This window comes from Mytilus trossulus, chromosome 7, assembly GCF_036588685.1.
Source record: "Mytilus trossulus isolate FHL-02 chromosome 7, PNRI_Mtr1.1.1.hap1, whole genome shotgun sequence".
Classification (NCBI taxonomy): Eukaryota; Metazoa; Mollusca; class Bivalvia; order Mytilida; family Mytilidae; genus Mytilus; species Mytilus trossulus.
The window spans coordinates 83,326,521-83,345,468 of NC_086379.1; the positions used below are offsets into that span (position 1 = coordinate 83,326,521).

General features: G+C 31.4%; 1 protein-coding gene across 3 annotated transcripts in view; it reads left to right on the forward strand.

Annotated features, from left to right (window-relative positions):
• LOC134726016 (neuronal acetylcholine receptor subunit alpha-10-like) overlaps window positions 1-18,948 on the forward strand; it is a 65,689-nt gene that overhangs the window by 27,202 nt on the left and 19,539 nt on the right. For all 3 annotated transcript variants that reach the window (XM_063590373.1, XM_063590372.1, XM_063590371.1), the window contains exons 3-4: window positions 13,961-14,196; window positions 18,437-18,546. In XM_063590373.1, coding sequence (XP_063446443.1) covers window positions 13,961-14,196; window positions 18,437-18,546 — 346 coding nt within the window. The remainder of the gene's footprint in view (window positions 1-13,960; window positions 14,197-18,436; window positions 18,547-18,948) is intronic.

The window sequence follows — 18,948 nt, forward strand, 5'->3', positions numbered from 1 at the left end:
TTGCCAATGAGACAGCTACCCACAAAAAGACCAAAATGACAAAAACATTAACAACTATAGGTCACCGTCGATTATAACTTGTGCGACTTTTGTGTTATCTGCTGTATTCATTTCGGGGTAAATAGTATTGCTTATCATTAAGTAATGTCCCCTTTTTACATAACAAGACGATAGACTCATTTTTCCTTTATTTTGTCATATTTTGTGCTCATCTGCAGAAAGGAGTAGGTCCTTCTGCTCTCAATAATGACGACTTCAGTATGTATATTAATGAAATTTATCCTGGTGAACTCACTTTAAATAAAGCTAATACTAACAATGACCACTGCCCTTTCCTCGATCTTGATATCTATATCACTAACGGAAAGCTGAATACTAAAATTTATGATAAAAGGGATGATTTTTCATTTCCTATCGTTAATTATCCGTTTTTAGATGGTGACGTTCCCTTGTCACCATCTTACGGTGTTTATATATCTCAACTTGTACGATTCGCTCGTGTATGTAACAATGTTTTAGATTTTAACGAGAGAAATTTATGTATTACTGAAAAATTATTACACCAGGGTTTTCGATATCACAAACTAGTCAAAACATTTACTAAATTTTATCATCGGTATAAAGACATCATTCGTAAATATAGCTCAACATGCAGACTTTTTATACGTTCAGGTATTTCACATCCAATTTTTTATGGAAATATTCTTTATAAAGCACAAAGGTGTCAGTATTCACCTCATAAACTTACAAAACCTTTGAATAGACTTATTAAGAAGGGATATAATTACGATACTGTTGTCAAGTCATTAAAGATTGCATATTTTGGCGTTAATATTGAGTCACTGATAAGGTCTTTGCGTCGGAACTAAACACATTTATTCTAAAAACAGTTGTTGGCATGACACGGGTTATGTTCTTCTCATATATGTTATGATGGTATGATACTAAACCCCTTACGGGAAGGATTGTGCCTGATGTTCATATGATGAAATCATAATCTTTCAGTCAGTTTAATTGAAGTCTGGAGCTGGCATGTCAGTTAACTGCTAGTAGTCTGTTGTTATTTATGTATTATTGTCATTTTGTTTATTTTCTTTGGTTACATCTTCTGACATCAGACTCGGACTTCTCTTGAACTGAATTTTAATGTGCGTATTGTTATGCTTTTACTTTTCTACACTGGTTAGAGGTATAGGGGGAGGGTTGAGATCTCACAAACATGTTTAACCCCGCCGCATTTTTGCGCCTGTCCCAAGTCAGGAGCCTCTGGCCTTTGTTAGTCTTGTATTATTTAAATTTTAGTTTCTTGTGTACAATTTGGAAATTAGTATGGCGTTCATTATCACTGAACTAGTATATATTTGTTTAGGGGCCAGCTGAAGGACGCCTCCGGGTGCGGGAATTTCTCGCTACATTGAAGACCTGTTGGTGACCTTCCGCTGTTGTGTTTTTTTATTTTGGTCGGGTGGTTGTCTCTTTGACACATTCCCCATTTCCATTCTCAATTTTACCAGTAAGACCCCTTTTTGGACCCAAAATATAGCAGTTTTACAAAATTGTTTTAAAAACGTAAACGTTTAGTCATTTATTGGAAAGTAGAATGCGTCTGCTACATAAACATATCATATGGATTAGTCAATGTTTTACATAATTGCTAGAGGAAGACTTCATCACGTCTATTAATGCTGCTGCAAAAACAATAAATAACTTCAGGCTTTCCCTTTAATTACCTGTTTGGTAAAGATGATGGTAATTGCTAGAGGAAGACTTCATCACGTCTATTAATGCTGCTGCAGAAACAATAAATAACTTCAGGCTTTCCTTTTAACTACCTGTTTGGTAAAGATGATGGTATTTGCTAGAGGAAGACTTCATCACGTCTATTAATGCTGCTGCAAAAACAATAAATAACTTCAGGCTTTCCCTTTAATTACCTGTTTGGTAAAGATGATGGCAATTGCTAGAGGAAGACTTCATCACGTCTATTAATGCTGCTGCAAAAACAATAAATAACTTCTGGCTTTCCCTTTAATTGCCTGTTTGGTAAAGATGATGGTATTGGCTAGAGGAAGACTTCATCACGTCTATTAATGCTGCTGCATAAACAATAAATAACTTCAGGCTTCCCTTTAATTACCTGTTTGGTAAAGATGATGGTATTGGCTAGAGGAAGACTTCATCACGTCTATTAATGCTGCTGCATAAACAATAAATAACTTCAGGCTTCCCTTTAATTACCTGTTTGGTAAAGATGATGGTATTGGCTAGAGGAAGACTTCATCACGTCTATTAATGCTGCTGCAGAAACAATAAATAACTTCTGGCTTTCCCTTTAACTACCCGCTAGGTAAAGATGACGGTATTTTTCTGAATGTAAAGTCAGACGAAGAATGGATTATTTAATATTTTCCATTGTACTGTATCTTGTCTAGCAAATGTAAGGATATCCATTCTCAATTTAATTTCTGGAACAAAGTAACACATCTGCGTGGACTTGAGTACTGTGTAGCAGTTTAGTGACCGGGAGGATATCATTGAAAGTATAATGTACGAGGCTTAGCCTTCTTTAATGAATCCAATGCATTAAAAATATACATGGGCATTGAAATTAACAAACAATATGATGATATTAAGTCAAATGATATTATTTATAGGATATATTGTATCGAAACATTTATGCAAATGATTTTTTTTCTAATTTTCTCCAAGTAGCTTCATCAACTCAAAGTTAACACATTCAATATGTAACCTTTCAAGTGGTTTAATGTTCTTTACCACTTATAAACAGATAATATCAATTGTTATATAATAAACAAAATAATCGTAACTCAATCAAAGAATAATTATTTTTCAGTAATACTTTCAATTTAAACGGCTTTTTTGTTTGATATCGTTTCCATTTTTATTTGACGAGTTTCCAAGAGTACTTTTACATCTATAAGTATATGTCTCATCAGTTTAACCTAGTATTTCTTTTTTTACAATATCATTATGAAACTGGAAGGGGGTGGTCTTGATGCTTTTAAAAAAGGCAGCAGTAGTATATTGTTCAAAAGTCATAAATAAATTGAGAGACAATTCCGGGTTACTTACTCAAACTACGGGAAACACATAAAGTATAAGTGGAAAACAACGAAACAAAAGCAACACGGAAGTGCAACAGAACAAAAAAAAACCCAACCAAATGACAATGCAATAACATTAACGGTACAAACTTTTCAGCACCAGATGCGCATTTCGACAATACATGTCTCTTCAGTGATGGTCGTGGTCTAAATACACACACAGAAACAAACTATAAGATAACAACTGCAATTTTCCTAACTTGCTACAGGACATTTTAAGAAAAATGGTTGGTTGAACTTTGTTTTTTTGGCAACCTCGCGCTTTTTTGGCAATGTTAGCTATAACACTAACATGACAACATTATATAACAAGGCTATAGAACAAATAAATGGACGAACATTCAGTACAGAGAAATACACAAATAAAATGGTTGGTTGAACCATGTTTTATAGCTAGAAAAACCTAAATGTTACTTGCTTGCATGTCCTATCATGATTTTCTTGATAGAGGGTTGCTGCTTACAAGGAAGCTATTAAACCAAGAGTTCCAAATGGTGAAGTTCAAATCATCCCTTCGTAAATTTTACGGAAGCCATCACGAGTTGGTTGACCGTTATGGAATAACTATTTCACAAATGATATCGGATATGTTCCTTACGTCGTAACTACAATACCCTTCCCTTTCATGAATGTGACCTACTGAATTAGACTATTTACCGGATTTGTAATCACATAAGCAACACGACGGGTGCCATATGAGGAGCAGGATCTGCTTACCCTTCCGTAGCACCTGAGATCACCCCTAGTTTATGGTGGGGTTCGTGTTGTTTATTCTTTATTTTTCTATGTTGTGTTATGTGTACTATTGTTTTTCTGTTTGTCTTTTTCATTTTTAGCCATGGTGTTGTCAGTTTGTTTTAGATTTATGAGTTTGACTGTCCCTTTAGGTATTTTTGGTCCCTCTTTTACAAAATATAGCCCCAATTCCACAGCTACGTAACAGAAATACAATACACACACTCAAAACACTCATGATAGAGAAACGCACACAAATAATATAATAGTGGAAACAACATGCAAACCACAGAGCAACAACGAACTTCTTCCATCAACGACAGACAGCACAGAACACCACAAACAGTGACGCACTATTGTTACGATTATGTAATATTGAACTTCCTATAAATATTTTCACAATACCAAACAAAACAATTATCTTGATAATGACAGCATTGAAAAGCTATATATAAATTTATTTTACCATGAGAAATAGAATTCAGTAGAACAAAATGATATTCTTTAGCAATAATTAATAGCGCAGCAATCCACAGACCGAATTTTAAAAGGTACCTGGTTTGTAATATCTGCTGCTGCTGTAGACAATTCTATTTTTGACATTTTTACTCTTTGATTATGTTTATTTTGTTCATGCATCGTTGACAATGTAATGGAATTTGATGCGACTGTCATACAAGTGAGAGGTTTGGCTAGCTATAAAACCAGGTTCAATCCACCATTTTCTACATTAGACAATGCCTGTACCATGTCAGAAATATGACAGTTGTATTTCATTCGTTTGATGTGTTTGGACTTTGATTTTGCCTTTCGATTTTGGATTTTCCTTTTGAATTTTTCTCGGAGTTCAGTATTTTTGTGTTTTTTTTCTTTTTTCTACATCTCCATGTATATAGCTATAATGAGAGTTTATAATTCAAACAGTTCTAGAAAAAAAATTCGTTAAAGATCAATGGAACTTATTTACTGTTGTTTTCGTTCCTTATGTTAGTATTTAATATAAAAGTATTTGACATATGTCAAACCTTATCAATTTAATCAACAGTGATTTTTATCTTAAATGCCGAAGCTGCACAAGAGATGAGAAGGAATTATGTGACATCTTTCATTGATAAAGTCTAATGGAGCTACACTGATAATCCGACGTACTATAATGTATTTCATATGCCATCTGCAGCGCTATGGTTTCTTTGTCTAGATTACTTGCTGGTAGAATAAAATATTAGTTTCTTCTGTCAACGAATTACCCAGAGATTTATGTGTTATTGTTTAAGCTCAAAAGACAAGAATATTGATGACTTGAAGCCTTTCTGGAACAGACGTTTTCCTTTTCAACTATGGTGACAATATTTAATGTTAAAAATCAGTCCTGAGGGTTCATTGGGTTTAGTTTATGAAATTAAGTGAGATAATGGGGCTCTTGCCATCTTGTAAAATAGACAGAAAATAATCGATTTAGATTTTTCAATCAAAAAATAATCTAATTCTGATGCTCATATGCAAATAATTTGTAATACTTTTTATTTAAATGAAGAAATGATATGATTTTATCTTAACACTATTCGGACTATTGACTCTCAGTTCCCAAATATCTTTTTCGAAGATCACTGAAAAGTTTCTCGAATGCATATGTTAATCAAATTAAAACTAGTTATATATTGCTTTATTTTTTTTTATACAATACAAATAATATGTTGGGTATACTTACGTCTATGAAAGATATATTGTTTCATAGAAAAAAAAAGTGGTACCGTTTCGGCTTTTTGTTTTTATAAATTTTATTATTTCTATATTTCATTAACTGTAGACGTTTAATACCTCACCCAGTTTAAAACAATACAATAAATACAAAACCGAGCAACGCGTTAAGGGGAGATTAAACTGTATTTACAAATTATTTTTCGAAGTTCATACTTTGATTTATTCCTCGGCCATTTTCAAAAACACATTTTGTTGGTGTCTTTGCTACACTTGTATTCAGCCATTGCAGATTGTTGTGTTTCTTGTTTTAATTATACGATAAAGTAGAATAACAAAAATCCCGAACTAAGAGGAAAATTCAATACGGAAAGTCCGTTATAAAAAGCAAAAATCAAAAGCTCAAACACGTCAAACGAATGGATAACAACTATCATATTCCTGATTTGGTACAGGCATTGTGTTATAATCTTAGTCACTATAAAAAGAAACAATTATGTAACAAAGACAGACAAAAAGGAATATGTACAAAGTACATTAGCAAAAGCACAAGGATACAACACATTCACGATAAAATAATTAAACAATGGAGGGATGTATAAGTACAGAGCTACGTCACATGTAACAAAGCAACACAACAGGGTATACAGACACATATAATTTAGTTATGTTATTTTGACTGCTGGATCTCAATTATTGTCTCGTTAATCAATTATGTCTGGATGGGTTGCTCACACCATTTTTGTCAATATAACTATAATCAAATGTCATACAAATATCAGTTGCACTTCAGTGTTTGTTGCACTGCAGTGTTTGTTGTACTTCAATGTTTTGTTGTTTCGTTGTTTTTCTCTTATAGTTGATGTGTTCCCTCGTTTTTTTTTTAACCAGGATTAGTTTTCTCTCAATTGATTTATGACTTTTGAACTGCGGTATACTACCGTGGCTTGTATTTGCACCTAACTTGAAACCATTTTCCCCCCACTGTTTTGTTTGAAAGACGCATATCCTAAGATTTCATGTCTTGCCGTCATGTTACTATATATGGCCGAGCGTTTAGTTCCGTAATTTTTTTTATATACTTCCCTCTTTAGAACTTCCTTGAAAGATTGGTATATTTGTAAATATATTCTTCGGTCATATAAGAGATATTGTCGATAACCGAACTTAATTTTTATGGATGTGCCATTAAAATTTGGTGTGTTATATCAAAGCGGAAAATTTGCGTTTTTCAGTATTTTTTTTAATGCAGATTTAGAGCATTACAAGTTGTATAGACACCTCTTGATGTCTTTTAATAATTTTTGTCGTTTGATTGTGGTCTCATTGGCATATACTCCACATATCCTTTTTATTCACTTTTGGTACAAAGAAGTGTTTGTATATTATTTTATTTAAGGAGCAATATCAAAACGATGTACATTTCTTTTTTGTTTACACCTTCATTTACCACGCGCATTGTATCATTGATAAATGTTTTTTCTTCTTTTTACAATAACCAATTGATTCCTGTTATTGGATAATTTAACCTAGCAGACAATATTATCTTTTCTTTTCAATTTAGTTTTTACAAAGAGGGCAAAAGTTTGTATGAACAATGAGATTAAAGTCTAGTCTAAGCATGTATATTCTATGTAAAATATACCTCTCCTCTCTTGGGTAGACCAGATAGATATAACTGTCATATAGCCAGTCTTATTTATTACAATTGATTATCCCATAACGTGTACAATGCTTTTTTTAGTGATTACAATCGGAGTTTTCATGCGACGACATCAATTTACTTAACCACTTAATGGTAAACAATACGTAAACTTTTGCATATAAATTGTTTCTTTGGTATTAATCACTAATATCGGATTGTATTCAGGCTTGAAATGGATAAATGAAAATTACACAACGAGATTACACGAGATTACAGAGATAATGTAACATTAGAACACTTCAAATACTAAAGGGAAATCAGAGAACTTCTTCAGTTACAATCTTTGTACATTTGAAAATGTTACATGCCCCAATCAGAATATATTTCTATTGGTTAATATAGTTAAAGCATCGCTGTGTTCAATATGTCAGATAATTTTTACAAGACTGCACTATAATATAACAATAATACCCTTTAAAATGTCAAGAGATATACATTTAATATCAATTCTTGGAAAATAATCTTCTTGGGTAGAGTCTACTAGATGTCAGGGCTAACGTTAACGGCTAATTAAGCCTGCAAATAGTATGAGTGTGCGATACTTCATTAGCATGTGTCTATGTTTCAGTTGGTCTAAGTTATTCGACATTTCCACTTCAAACATTGTTCTGTTATTAACACTGAGGAAAAAGTTCATATTCCGCTCACTAACTAATATACCATACGTTATTTTCTAGTTAAAAATAAAAATCACTAAAAGCTATTTGCCTGTGTTTTCAAACATGTTTATACCTGTATTTTTTCGCTGTGTATGGGTTTAACTAGGTCATTATCTCGGAAATAATCCTGTTTATTTTTTATTTTCGTTTATTCTTTTCTCGTATTTTATAATTTATGCTCCTCGTCTTTGTCAATCTTTAGTTCACAGGTCTAGCATATTCATAGCTTACAAAAATGTCTTCTGGTGATCATATCCATACCTAACGAAGATTTCTTCCTAGTCTTCTCATTAACCTCGTCTGTGTCAATCTTTAGTTCTCAGGTGAAACATATTCACTGTCAAAAAATATTTCATCTCGGTCTGGTGCTAGGAGCTTTCACAAGACCTTTTAAGGTTTAGTGTCATGAATCAATGCACCCAATGCGTCTTAGATATTAGCTTACATGACGAGGTCGTCGTGTACAGCGGAAATTACAATCCGCGCCGACATAATATTCTTTAAGTCTATGTGTTATACACGGTCCGGAAATGCTCCCATGACAACAGGTGCTTGGGGAACAGAGAGTCCCTGGATGACGGAAAATAACGTCCGATGAAATTGTACTTATGCAGATTAGATAGTTAACAGATAAGGGTGTCAATATCATATGTAAATTATCTATATAATTCAATAAAAATAAAACGATATTATCTTGTGTGGTTCTTCTCAACTATGTGTGTCGATAAGCAGCAGAAAGTCATAGATTTCCGGAGGCAAATGTTACAATAAAATGCAATGAAACGCCGGGTATCTAAGTGTAGATAGTATATAGACTAATTACACCATTAGTTCGTTACCATAGGGATTACTTTTCTGTGGTCTTATTTAATTAACAACGTAACTCGGTCACACTTAATATATTGTCCATTATTTTAAAAGCTGACAAAATAGCTGCATCTTCTGCTGTTTTAAGAATTAGAAAATATAAATGCTGACGTAGCAGAATGTGTCAATAATGTGACGAATAAAGATCTGAAGTTATAAAAAGTTAATAATATGTATTATAAAGAAATATTTGAATTTGCAATAAAAATCTGAAAAGATTTTACTTGCATCTTGTACTTCCTGGTAATCAAAAACAATATCAAACCATATTTGTGATATACGCATATACGTAAATAATAAAAGGAAATAGAGGTATTGATTTGCCATTAATTGCCCTATTGTTTTTGACATTGAGCAGACGGACATTTACGTTCGTAGTTTCAGACAGTCCAGCACTGTTTTCTTCTAATGCTGTCTATTTTCTACATGTCAATTAAGTCCTTAATATTGGATTATTTGCTCAAAGTATCTAAAATAATTAATCATTTAAAAGACAAAATTAAATTAGCAATATTGATTCTAATGTTTTAGCGTTCAGTGAAGTTTGTTTATTTCTTTAGCTGTTCGTCGTTTACACCAACTTAATAGAAACAGATGAAGCACAATCACGAATATAATAAATGGCTTAAAGAAGGTGGAAAATATATCGACTTTGAACCAGTAAAATGGTATTATGGACAAAAATAAACACTCGGTAGACTAATGGTCTAACAACCCAATTCAATAATTCGATTACAAACTTTAACCAAAGTTATAAAATGTCATTATGCGTATACTTGATAATAAAGTATTGTCAAAATGGATACACAAAGTAAAATAAATTAAAATAATTATCATGGAGGATATGATGAACATTAGTTGAATCGAATTTTTCTAATTTATGTAATGCAGAATTTATCCAATGATTGTATGCAGTCATTTATGACATAAGTGTTTTGAACAGGGAAGCAACAAAAGTAATAATGAATATGCACTTTCTTGTGAAAAGTTTCTTCCATTAATAGAGGGAAACATTAACATGAATCCATTAACATGATTAACATTTAGAAGGATTTTGTAGACTTTTAAAACATGCAATTACCGGTATTTAGATAAGTTTATACATTTTCCCAATTATTCCTGCCAAAACTATACAAGACTTTTGTTCGATTCAATTTAAACTAATAAAAGTTTTGAAGAACTGATAATTGAAGTTTACAGATAATTTGAGGGAATACCAAAAACCCGGTAAAAACATTTATCTATTTGAATTAGAATATAATTATGAATACATTATTACGATGCATTATTACAGCAGATACAAATAACTATGATATATGTATGTGTATATGGATCTGCTTTAAATCTGATATAGCTTCTATGAAATTATGGAACTCAATAGTTACGAATTTCGTTTTTATTTATGACTTCACACTGTCATTTTAATAAAAGCAATCAAAGCGAAACAGCTCTTTCATTTAAGTATAGTCATGTACATATATGAAATATTACACACAGGTTATTTACAAATTACTCAATCAAAAGTCTTAATAAACTAGATGTACTCAAAGACAGAAACTCACCCTTTTACAAATAATGTATGTACTATAAGTTTAGAAATACAACTCTCATTGTAAATAACAAATCTTGGCAAAATTTTGCAGTAAGAAATACCTTTCGTCATTATAAAACATTAAAAAAAAAAACAAAAAAAAAAGTTCTCAATATAAGACAAATTCATTAATTATTTGTAATAAGGCCGACATGATTTCAATAGAATATTACGTTAAGTGCATACAGTTTGCCACAAAATATTTTAAACAAAAACATCTGAAAATGACAGTACCAATCCAGGAATATGACAGTTGTTGGCTACTCGTTTGTTGTCTTTTATCATTTGATTTTGCCATTTGATTGGGGACTTTCCGTTTTGAATTTTCCTCGAAGTTTAGTATGTTAAACTTTGCCATTTTACTTATTGATACGAGCCGTATAACAGTTGTAGTATATGCACTACAGAGACCAAACTGAATCGTCACTCTCATTTATTGGTGACATTCTAGAAATTTTGAAGACAATATTATAAGGAATTTAACTATTTGTCAATTGCAGATGTCTAAATGTTGGCTCTTGCTAGCTAGCTCCTCATTTATTGCAACGTACTTACAATGTGCATACAGCACACATCAATTAACCTTCTTATGCACATAATCAACCTCATGAAATAGTAATGGAATGTAAAAACCTGATATATTATAAGTGTCTTTCTAGCGCATCTAAGGCCAAACTCACATGCCAAATTTGTATAAAAATGTTTTGATATTATGGTTTGTTTGATACCGTCACATTTATGTATTTTTTTCAAATATGATGTCTTTAACATTAATGAAGATATTATGCAATTGTGAAAATATTTTTTTAATAATCAAAACAATCAGATTTAAAAGTTTTGTTTTCTTAATATCACATTACAGATTCAAAGATATTTGTTCTGCTGTGAATCACTAATAACTCTCTAAGGAATCTTGTTTTTGATAGATAATCACATGACTTTGAATGATTGATAATTAATTAAAATAAATCAATGGTTGTATTTTGTTTGATCTGAATAAAAGATTCAAATCTACTTTTGAATAGTCATTATTGCAAGTGAAATACAGTATTGACACAAATTGATTACTTTTGAAAATAAACAGATAATGGCAAACCTCAAATGTATTATTAATTTTCTAATATTCTGCTATCTGAGTATTATTTGTAAAAATTGATTAACGTATAAGAAGAGCAGCCACTTTATTAAGTGAATTAAGAAACATGCTGCTAAAGCGATTAAATAAACCAAATTATACGATTAATAACGGAATATTAACTATGAATGGTTAAATATTAGAGTGTTTAGAGTCCAGGGGGATACTATGTAAACTTCGAGCATATCACCGTTATAGTATTAGTATTATTAGTAATTACTCATCTGTGTAACGCACAGACAAATTAGTTTTTTTAAGCATCTCATAAATATAACCTAATTCATCGTTTATGTTTCATCCTTTAATCAATACTACTTATTATACATTTCTATGTAACTAGATGAATACAATGCATTTTATTTAGAAAATGCTATTTTTTATAATTTTCATACAATTCATTTTATTATTTATTAAATTTTGTTTAAAATAAAGAAAATGTTTTCATTATGGCATAACATGGTTTGTTTTTATAACATTATAAATATAAAAGATACCAATCAAAAACACTCCAAACAATTGTTCTTCCTTATAGTAAGGCTAACACCTTAACATTCAAGGATTTTTATAAATAGTGTTACAATAGTCAAATGAAAATTTCTTCATTTGAGGGTGTTCTCGTTGATGTATATGTCAAACTGTCTATTTCGCAGTGCAAAAAGAAATTTCATAATTAACATCATTAAACAGGTTTTGTTCTATTCAAATGGAAAACCCAATGGAACGTTTTGTCCTAGTTAAACAAAACTAATTCCAAATAACAAATCAACCGACGCAAATTTCATAATATTGGAATACTGATATGTTGTACTGGTTGATTGATATTAAATAAGACGTTTTTTTTTTTTATAAATGAGAACACTCTGTGCGACTTTCCTGCACTTGTTATCATATAAATCGCTAAAATGTTATTGCATAATACCTCTAATTAAAACTAGGTTAACGTTAAAACAAAACTGTTGTTCTATCGAGACGAGCAAGAACAAATGAAATTCTAATGCAATTATTTTGTAACAATTGTTCTGATTGGATGACAGCAAGCGTAAAATTCTCTATCTCCTTGTCTGTAACTAAGGAAGCCGACATTTTGAATTTCGGAATGTATTGACATGTTATTTCTACAATAATAAGCAGAAAACTCACTTGTTGCGCCTAAAAATCATCTTTTTACCAAATTTTATTACATTCTGAAGCGGTACAGAAGCCAGAAAACGCCCGGTGTTTATGTTTGACGCTGGAATCATACCTATGACGTCACCTAGTACCGGGACCAAAGAAGATAACATCTTTTCGCGGATTTTTTTTTAATGAAGATTTTACACTGACATTATGATTAAAATTTAATTATGAGCTTGTTTTGCATTAGAATAGAGATAACTGTATTGTATTTGAAGCTTTTCGGACGTCCATCGGTAGTTTAACTGTCGCAAATACCCGTTTACCTGTCTCCGCTCCGCGTCGCCAGGTAAACTATATTTGCGACAGTAAAACTACCGATGGACGTCCTTAAAGCTTCAAATACAATACAGTTATCTCTTAATTTGACGTTTTATACAGTATTGGTTGTTCGTTTCAGTGTTTCGGATTCTCCCCTTATTTAAGAATAATTTTGAACTTAATGATAGATACTACATTTCAATTTCAACACAGTTGTGTGTAGACGAAAAACGTGTCTGGTGAACTAAAAGTAAAATAACAAAAATAACGAACTCTGAAAAATTATTTCAGTAAAATTATTGATAATGGAAAGTCCGAAATGAAATGGCAAAATCAAGAGCTCAACCATATAACAACTGTCTTATTACTAACTTTCAGCATTTTCTTATGTAGAAATATAAGCTCCACATACAACATGAGTTTTTAATGACACTGGGCCGATGTCACTCCTGGTAATCATTGAATTACGGAAGATCGCGTCAGCCTAGTAGTCATTACTCCTGTTCTGATCTGACACGATCAGCTTTTTCTGTTGTAAAATATTGTTTATTTTTCTCCTAGGGTATCAACGAAAAGTCCTATGTTGTCAAAATCACCATCTGGTGCAGTTGAATTGGTACCGTTTTTGTTAATACTATAAAATAGCGTAAATATACTAAACAATGAGTTTTACCCTTCTTTTTCTTTTGTTTTTCAATTGATAGTTTTCTATGCTAGCCAAACACCACTGCCGAGTCTTGTGTGGACGAAATCATTGTATGGCGTACCAGATTATAGGCTACCGTAACGTTGGTTTGCATTTCTTCCATGTCATGGGTACGTGTGATTGTTTCATTTTATTTGCATTGTGTGCAGTCCTACCATTTTGTTTGAAACGTTTATATTTTATTGAAAGTGGTGTGGACAAATGTGTATATGATACATAATATACACATTTTTTTTTGGTTTATCGTACTAGCAAAAATACATATTATACTATTTTTCTGATCAAATTTTTTGTATCAATTATAGGTAGGATGAGACATAGCAGAAACCAGAGGTCGTGCTATGATGATATTGTAGAATTAACAGAAGAAGACAGATTAATCCATAAAAAGTTAAAGCAATACGAATACCGGGGAACCTTAAGTAGACCTGTGGAAAAGTTCACCGATATCATGAAAATCGAGTTTGGCCTACAACTGATACAAATTATCGACTTAGATGAGAAAGAACAAGTTTTAACGTTAAATGTCTGGGTAGATCATGTAGGTATATATGTCTGGGTAGTTCATGTAGGTATATATATCTCGGTAAATCATGTAGGTATATATGTCTCGGTAGATCAGGTAGGTATATATGTCTCGGTAGATCACGTAGGTATATATATCTCGGTAAATCATGTAGTGTATATATCTTGGTAGATCATGAAGGTATATATGTTTCGGAAGATCATGAAGGTATATATGTTTCGGTAGATCATGTAGGTATATATGTCTCGGTAAATCATGTAGGTATATATGTCTCGGTAAATCATGTAAGTATATATGTTTCGGTAGATCATGAAGATATATATGTTTCGGTAGATCATGTAGGTATTTATGTCTCGGTAAATCATGTAGGTATATATATCTCGGTAAATCATGTAGGTATATATGTCTCGGTAGATCATGTAGGTATATATGTCTCGGTAGATCACGTAGGTATATATATCTTGGTAAATCATGTAGTGTATATATCTTGGTAGATCATGAAGGTATATATGTTTCGGTAGATCATGAAGATATATATGTTTCGGTAGATCATGTAGGTATATATGTCTCGGTAAATCATGTAGGTATATATGTCTCGGTAAATCATGTAGGTATATATGTTTCGGTAGATCATGAAGATATATATGTTTCGGTAGATCATGTAGGTATTTATGTCTCGGTAAATCATGTAGGTATATATGTCTCGGTAAATCATGTAGGTATATATGTCTCGGTAAATCATGTAGGTATATATGTCTCGGTAGATCATGAAGGTATATATGTTTCGGTAGATATGAAGATATATATGTTTCGGTAGATCATGTAGGTATATATGTCTCTGTAAATCATGTAGGTATATATGTCTCAGTAAATCATGTAGGTATATATGTCTCGGTAAATCATGTAGGTATATATGTCTCGGTAGATCATGAAGGTATATATCTGGGTAGATCATGAAGGTATCTATGTCTCGGTAGATCATGTAGGTATATACATCTTGGTAGATAATGTAGGTATATATGTCTCGGTAGATCACGTAGGTATATATGTCTCGGTAGATCACGTAGGTATATATGTCGGGGTAGACCATGTACGTATATATGTCTCGGTAAATCATGAAGGTATATATGTCTCAGTAGATCATGTAGGTATATATGTTTAGGTAGATCATGTAGGTATATATTGATTAACAAGATATATGTTTATTGTCTGGTAGATTATGTAGGTATGATAAACAAGATATCTTTTCATTGTTGTGGTAAGTCATGTAGGTATATATTGATAAACAAGATATAAACAGAAAAAGAAACGCAAATTACCATTTCATAATACCAACAGACTCATGTGTATTGCCCGTTAGCAATCATATTGAATTTCGATACATGTATCTGACAGGTCCTGATGTTTTCATAGACACAAGATTTTAATTCCTGTTGTCTGTTGCACTGTCAATCAATATTAATGTCCTGTTTTTCATTTAATATATAAATGTTGACATCTAGATATGTATATTTTGTTTTAGTGTTTTCAGTTGCTGACTCACTCACTTAAAATAATATCCCCCTTTTTTTTATCATAGCAGCGCTGACACGATTATCACAATAGAACGCATAAAATAATATATTTTTATGCAAGTGATAGCCTGATTGAAGAGACATATTGCATATTTAAAATTTGTGCAGTTTCTTTTAGTAAGACAAATACAATTAACAATGAAATATATACCTAAATCAAATTCCTTGACTCATTTTGACATTGGAGGAAATTTGGAAAAGGGCGTCAAGCAAAACAACTGTGTACGGTTTTTTTTATAGGTATTACTTGACATATAATAGCTCTACTTTCATGTGAACATACTTTGACAAGAAATGAAATAGACAAATAATCTCATGTAAAGAGGAAGTTCTTTTAACAAAGCTGCTTAAACCAGTCTTACAGTTGTATGGTCAGCAATAAATCACTTGATAACAATTAACGTTTACAGTCTGGGTAATGGTATGGTACTTTACAAGACAATAAAGTATATAATTGATTTTATGATAAATAACACTGACCAGGATAGGACTAAATGTTATCGTTGATGATTTTTGTGTCTGTTAATATATATTTATTATGTCTCGTATGGTAAACGACAGAAAAGGAGCTACATATAAGTTAATATATACTGTTTACTTCTAAATGTCAATAATTCATAATGCATAGAAAATCATTCAGCAGCTTAAAACGTAATACTCAGAAATTCGGAAACATCTGCAAAATTATTTAAGGGACACTAGCTGTCAAAAACGTGGTCACCGATTTGACTCAAGATTTCATATTTTATTTATAACAATGTAAAACATTTTTTAAACCATCAAAAGTCTAAAATAAAGAATTTACAGGACATAAGCAGAAAATATGTAACTTCGTATTGTGTGTATTTTAGTCTAGCCGCCATCTAATTCACTATCGCGTTGACCTCTAAGGACCATATAAGCCATGTAAACATAAATATAGATATAAATAGGTTAAGAAACTCGTGCAATTTGATTTTTATAGGTATGTTTAATTTGATATTATAGATTTGAAATATATATGTTTCTCGTCGTTTTTTTTATATATATAAGGGAAAAAAATGTGTGGATCGAATAAGTCAATCAAATGATTTACCTTTCTTTCTCATTCAATATTGACATTCTTTTCCTTTAAATAACAAGTACACGGACAATGCATGCGTTACCCATCTATAGCTTAGGATTAAATTAAAGTTCAAATTAATGCGGATTTAATGAGGTCGAATTATAAACTTGCAAGACTTGGAAGATATTGCAATTAAAAGAATTCGCGTATTCATACAGACCTTATCTGATTTCCTCAAACCTAAGTATTAATCTCGCATTTTTGTCAATATAAAACAAATCGCAATAATAAATTCACTTACAAATTTCTGATCACAACATTTGTTCTATTATTGCCGTATTTACTAAAAAATGTTATTCAAACTATCTTTCAAACATTCCCACTCAAGACAAACAAAAATCTCAAAGCCAAACAAATAAAAGTTTTACTTTATAAGATACCAAAGGAAATAAACTGAATCCGAAAAATCTTTTTCATTCAACTTCTGGTATTCCAGAAGGCAGTGTAAAAAAGTTAAATCACCAAAAAAACTGTACTCTGAGGAAAATTCAAAACGGAAAGTCCATAACAAAATGTCAAAATCAAGAGCTCAAATACATCAAACGAATATATAACAACCGTCATATTCCTGAAATCAGAAATCCAATCAAAACTATTTAAAAAACCTTAACTCTTACGTAAATATTCATTATAAAGGAAACAGGTCTAAAAGTTTTACACTTTATATTTACAGTATTTGATTTCATATTATGAGTAAATCTAGTATTCTAATGCAACAAAGTTTGTAACGTTCATTTTGATTGGATAACGTCACTTTCTTACATGGCATCAATTGACAATTGATGCTATGGGACGTACGCGCAAGCGCAGACGGCATATGACAGATTTTAAATACATGTTTTAACGTTGTTTTCTCTCAGTTTCATTAGAATGTAGATACAAATATTGTATTTTAAGTTCCGACGGCATCAATTTGGGATTTGATGGTCGCAAATACCCGTTTACTGTCTCCGCTAAGTAAACTTAATTTGCGACCACCAAATCCCCAATTGATGCCGTCGGAGCTTAAAATACAATACAGTTATCTCCTAAGTGTGATTTCGCATTGGATTATATTTCACATTCGAAATACTGAGCTATCTACAATTTACTTTATGATGTTTAACTTGCTAAATGTGGAAATGAGGTCAACGATACCAAAAAGACACTCAATGTCATTTTTTGAAAATGAACTAACAAGACCAAGGCAAAACAAGTGACTAAATGTTTTACATTATACATCACAGAAAACTAAAGACTGAACAACACGAAGTCCACTAAATTAAACGGGTCTTATCTCTAGTGATCATTATATGTATGAGGAAAAAGTTCACTTTGGATCTTTTCAAAAGGCTCCCGATAACCATGACATATCTACTAAAGAACAACGTTATTATGGAATTTTTAGAGTGGACATTATGAAAGGAAATATTAATCGGAATATACCGTTAATTGTAATATACAATTGTAATTGGTGATCCTTAAAAGAAGGACGAAAGATACCAGAGGAACAGGCTTCTTGTAGTACATCCAAGGACTGCATAATGTACACATGAGATATTGTATGATACTAATGATTTGCTATTTTACATTACAGAAATGGCATGACAGATATCTTACATGGAACGTTTCTGAATATAAAGGTGTAACAGAGCTTCATCTACCGTCTTCAAAAATATGGACCCCTGATATCAAATTGTATAATTAGTGAGTATTGATATAATTTGTATTATTAAATAGAAAACAAATCAATTTCCTGAAAATATAAAATTTGAATATTTGAACAGAATTCTTTTTTATTAGTGGTTGTGATTTTAATATAAGAAAAATATTTGAAAGATAATTCAATAAAAATAGGGCAAACTCTCTGAAACGATGACATAAATGATTTGAGGTAGAAATTTTCGTTTGTTTTCCTTATTTTGTTTTTCAATCGGTATGTACTGTAATGTTGTATTGAACCATAATCACATATGATTGTAATAAACATAGATAATTGTTAACCTAATAACTATTTTGACTATGATTTGTCAACACCAACTATTCGAAACATACTTTGCGTAAAGTTATAAAATACTATAGTGTAACACAACAATACTAAAAAAATAT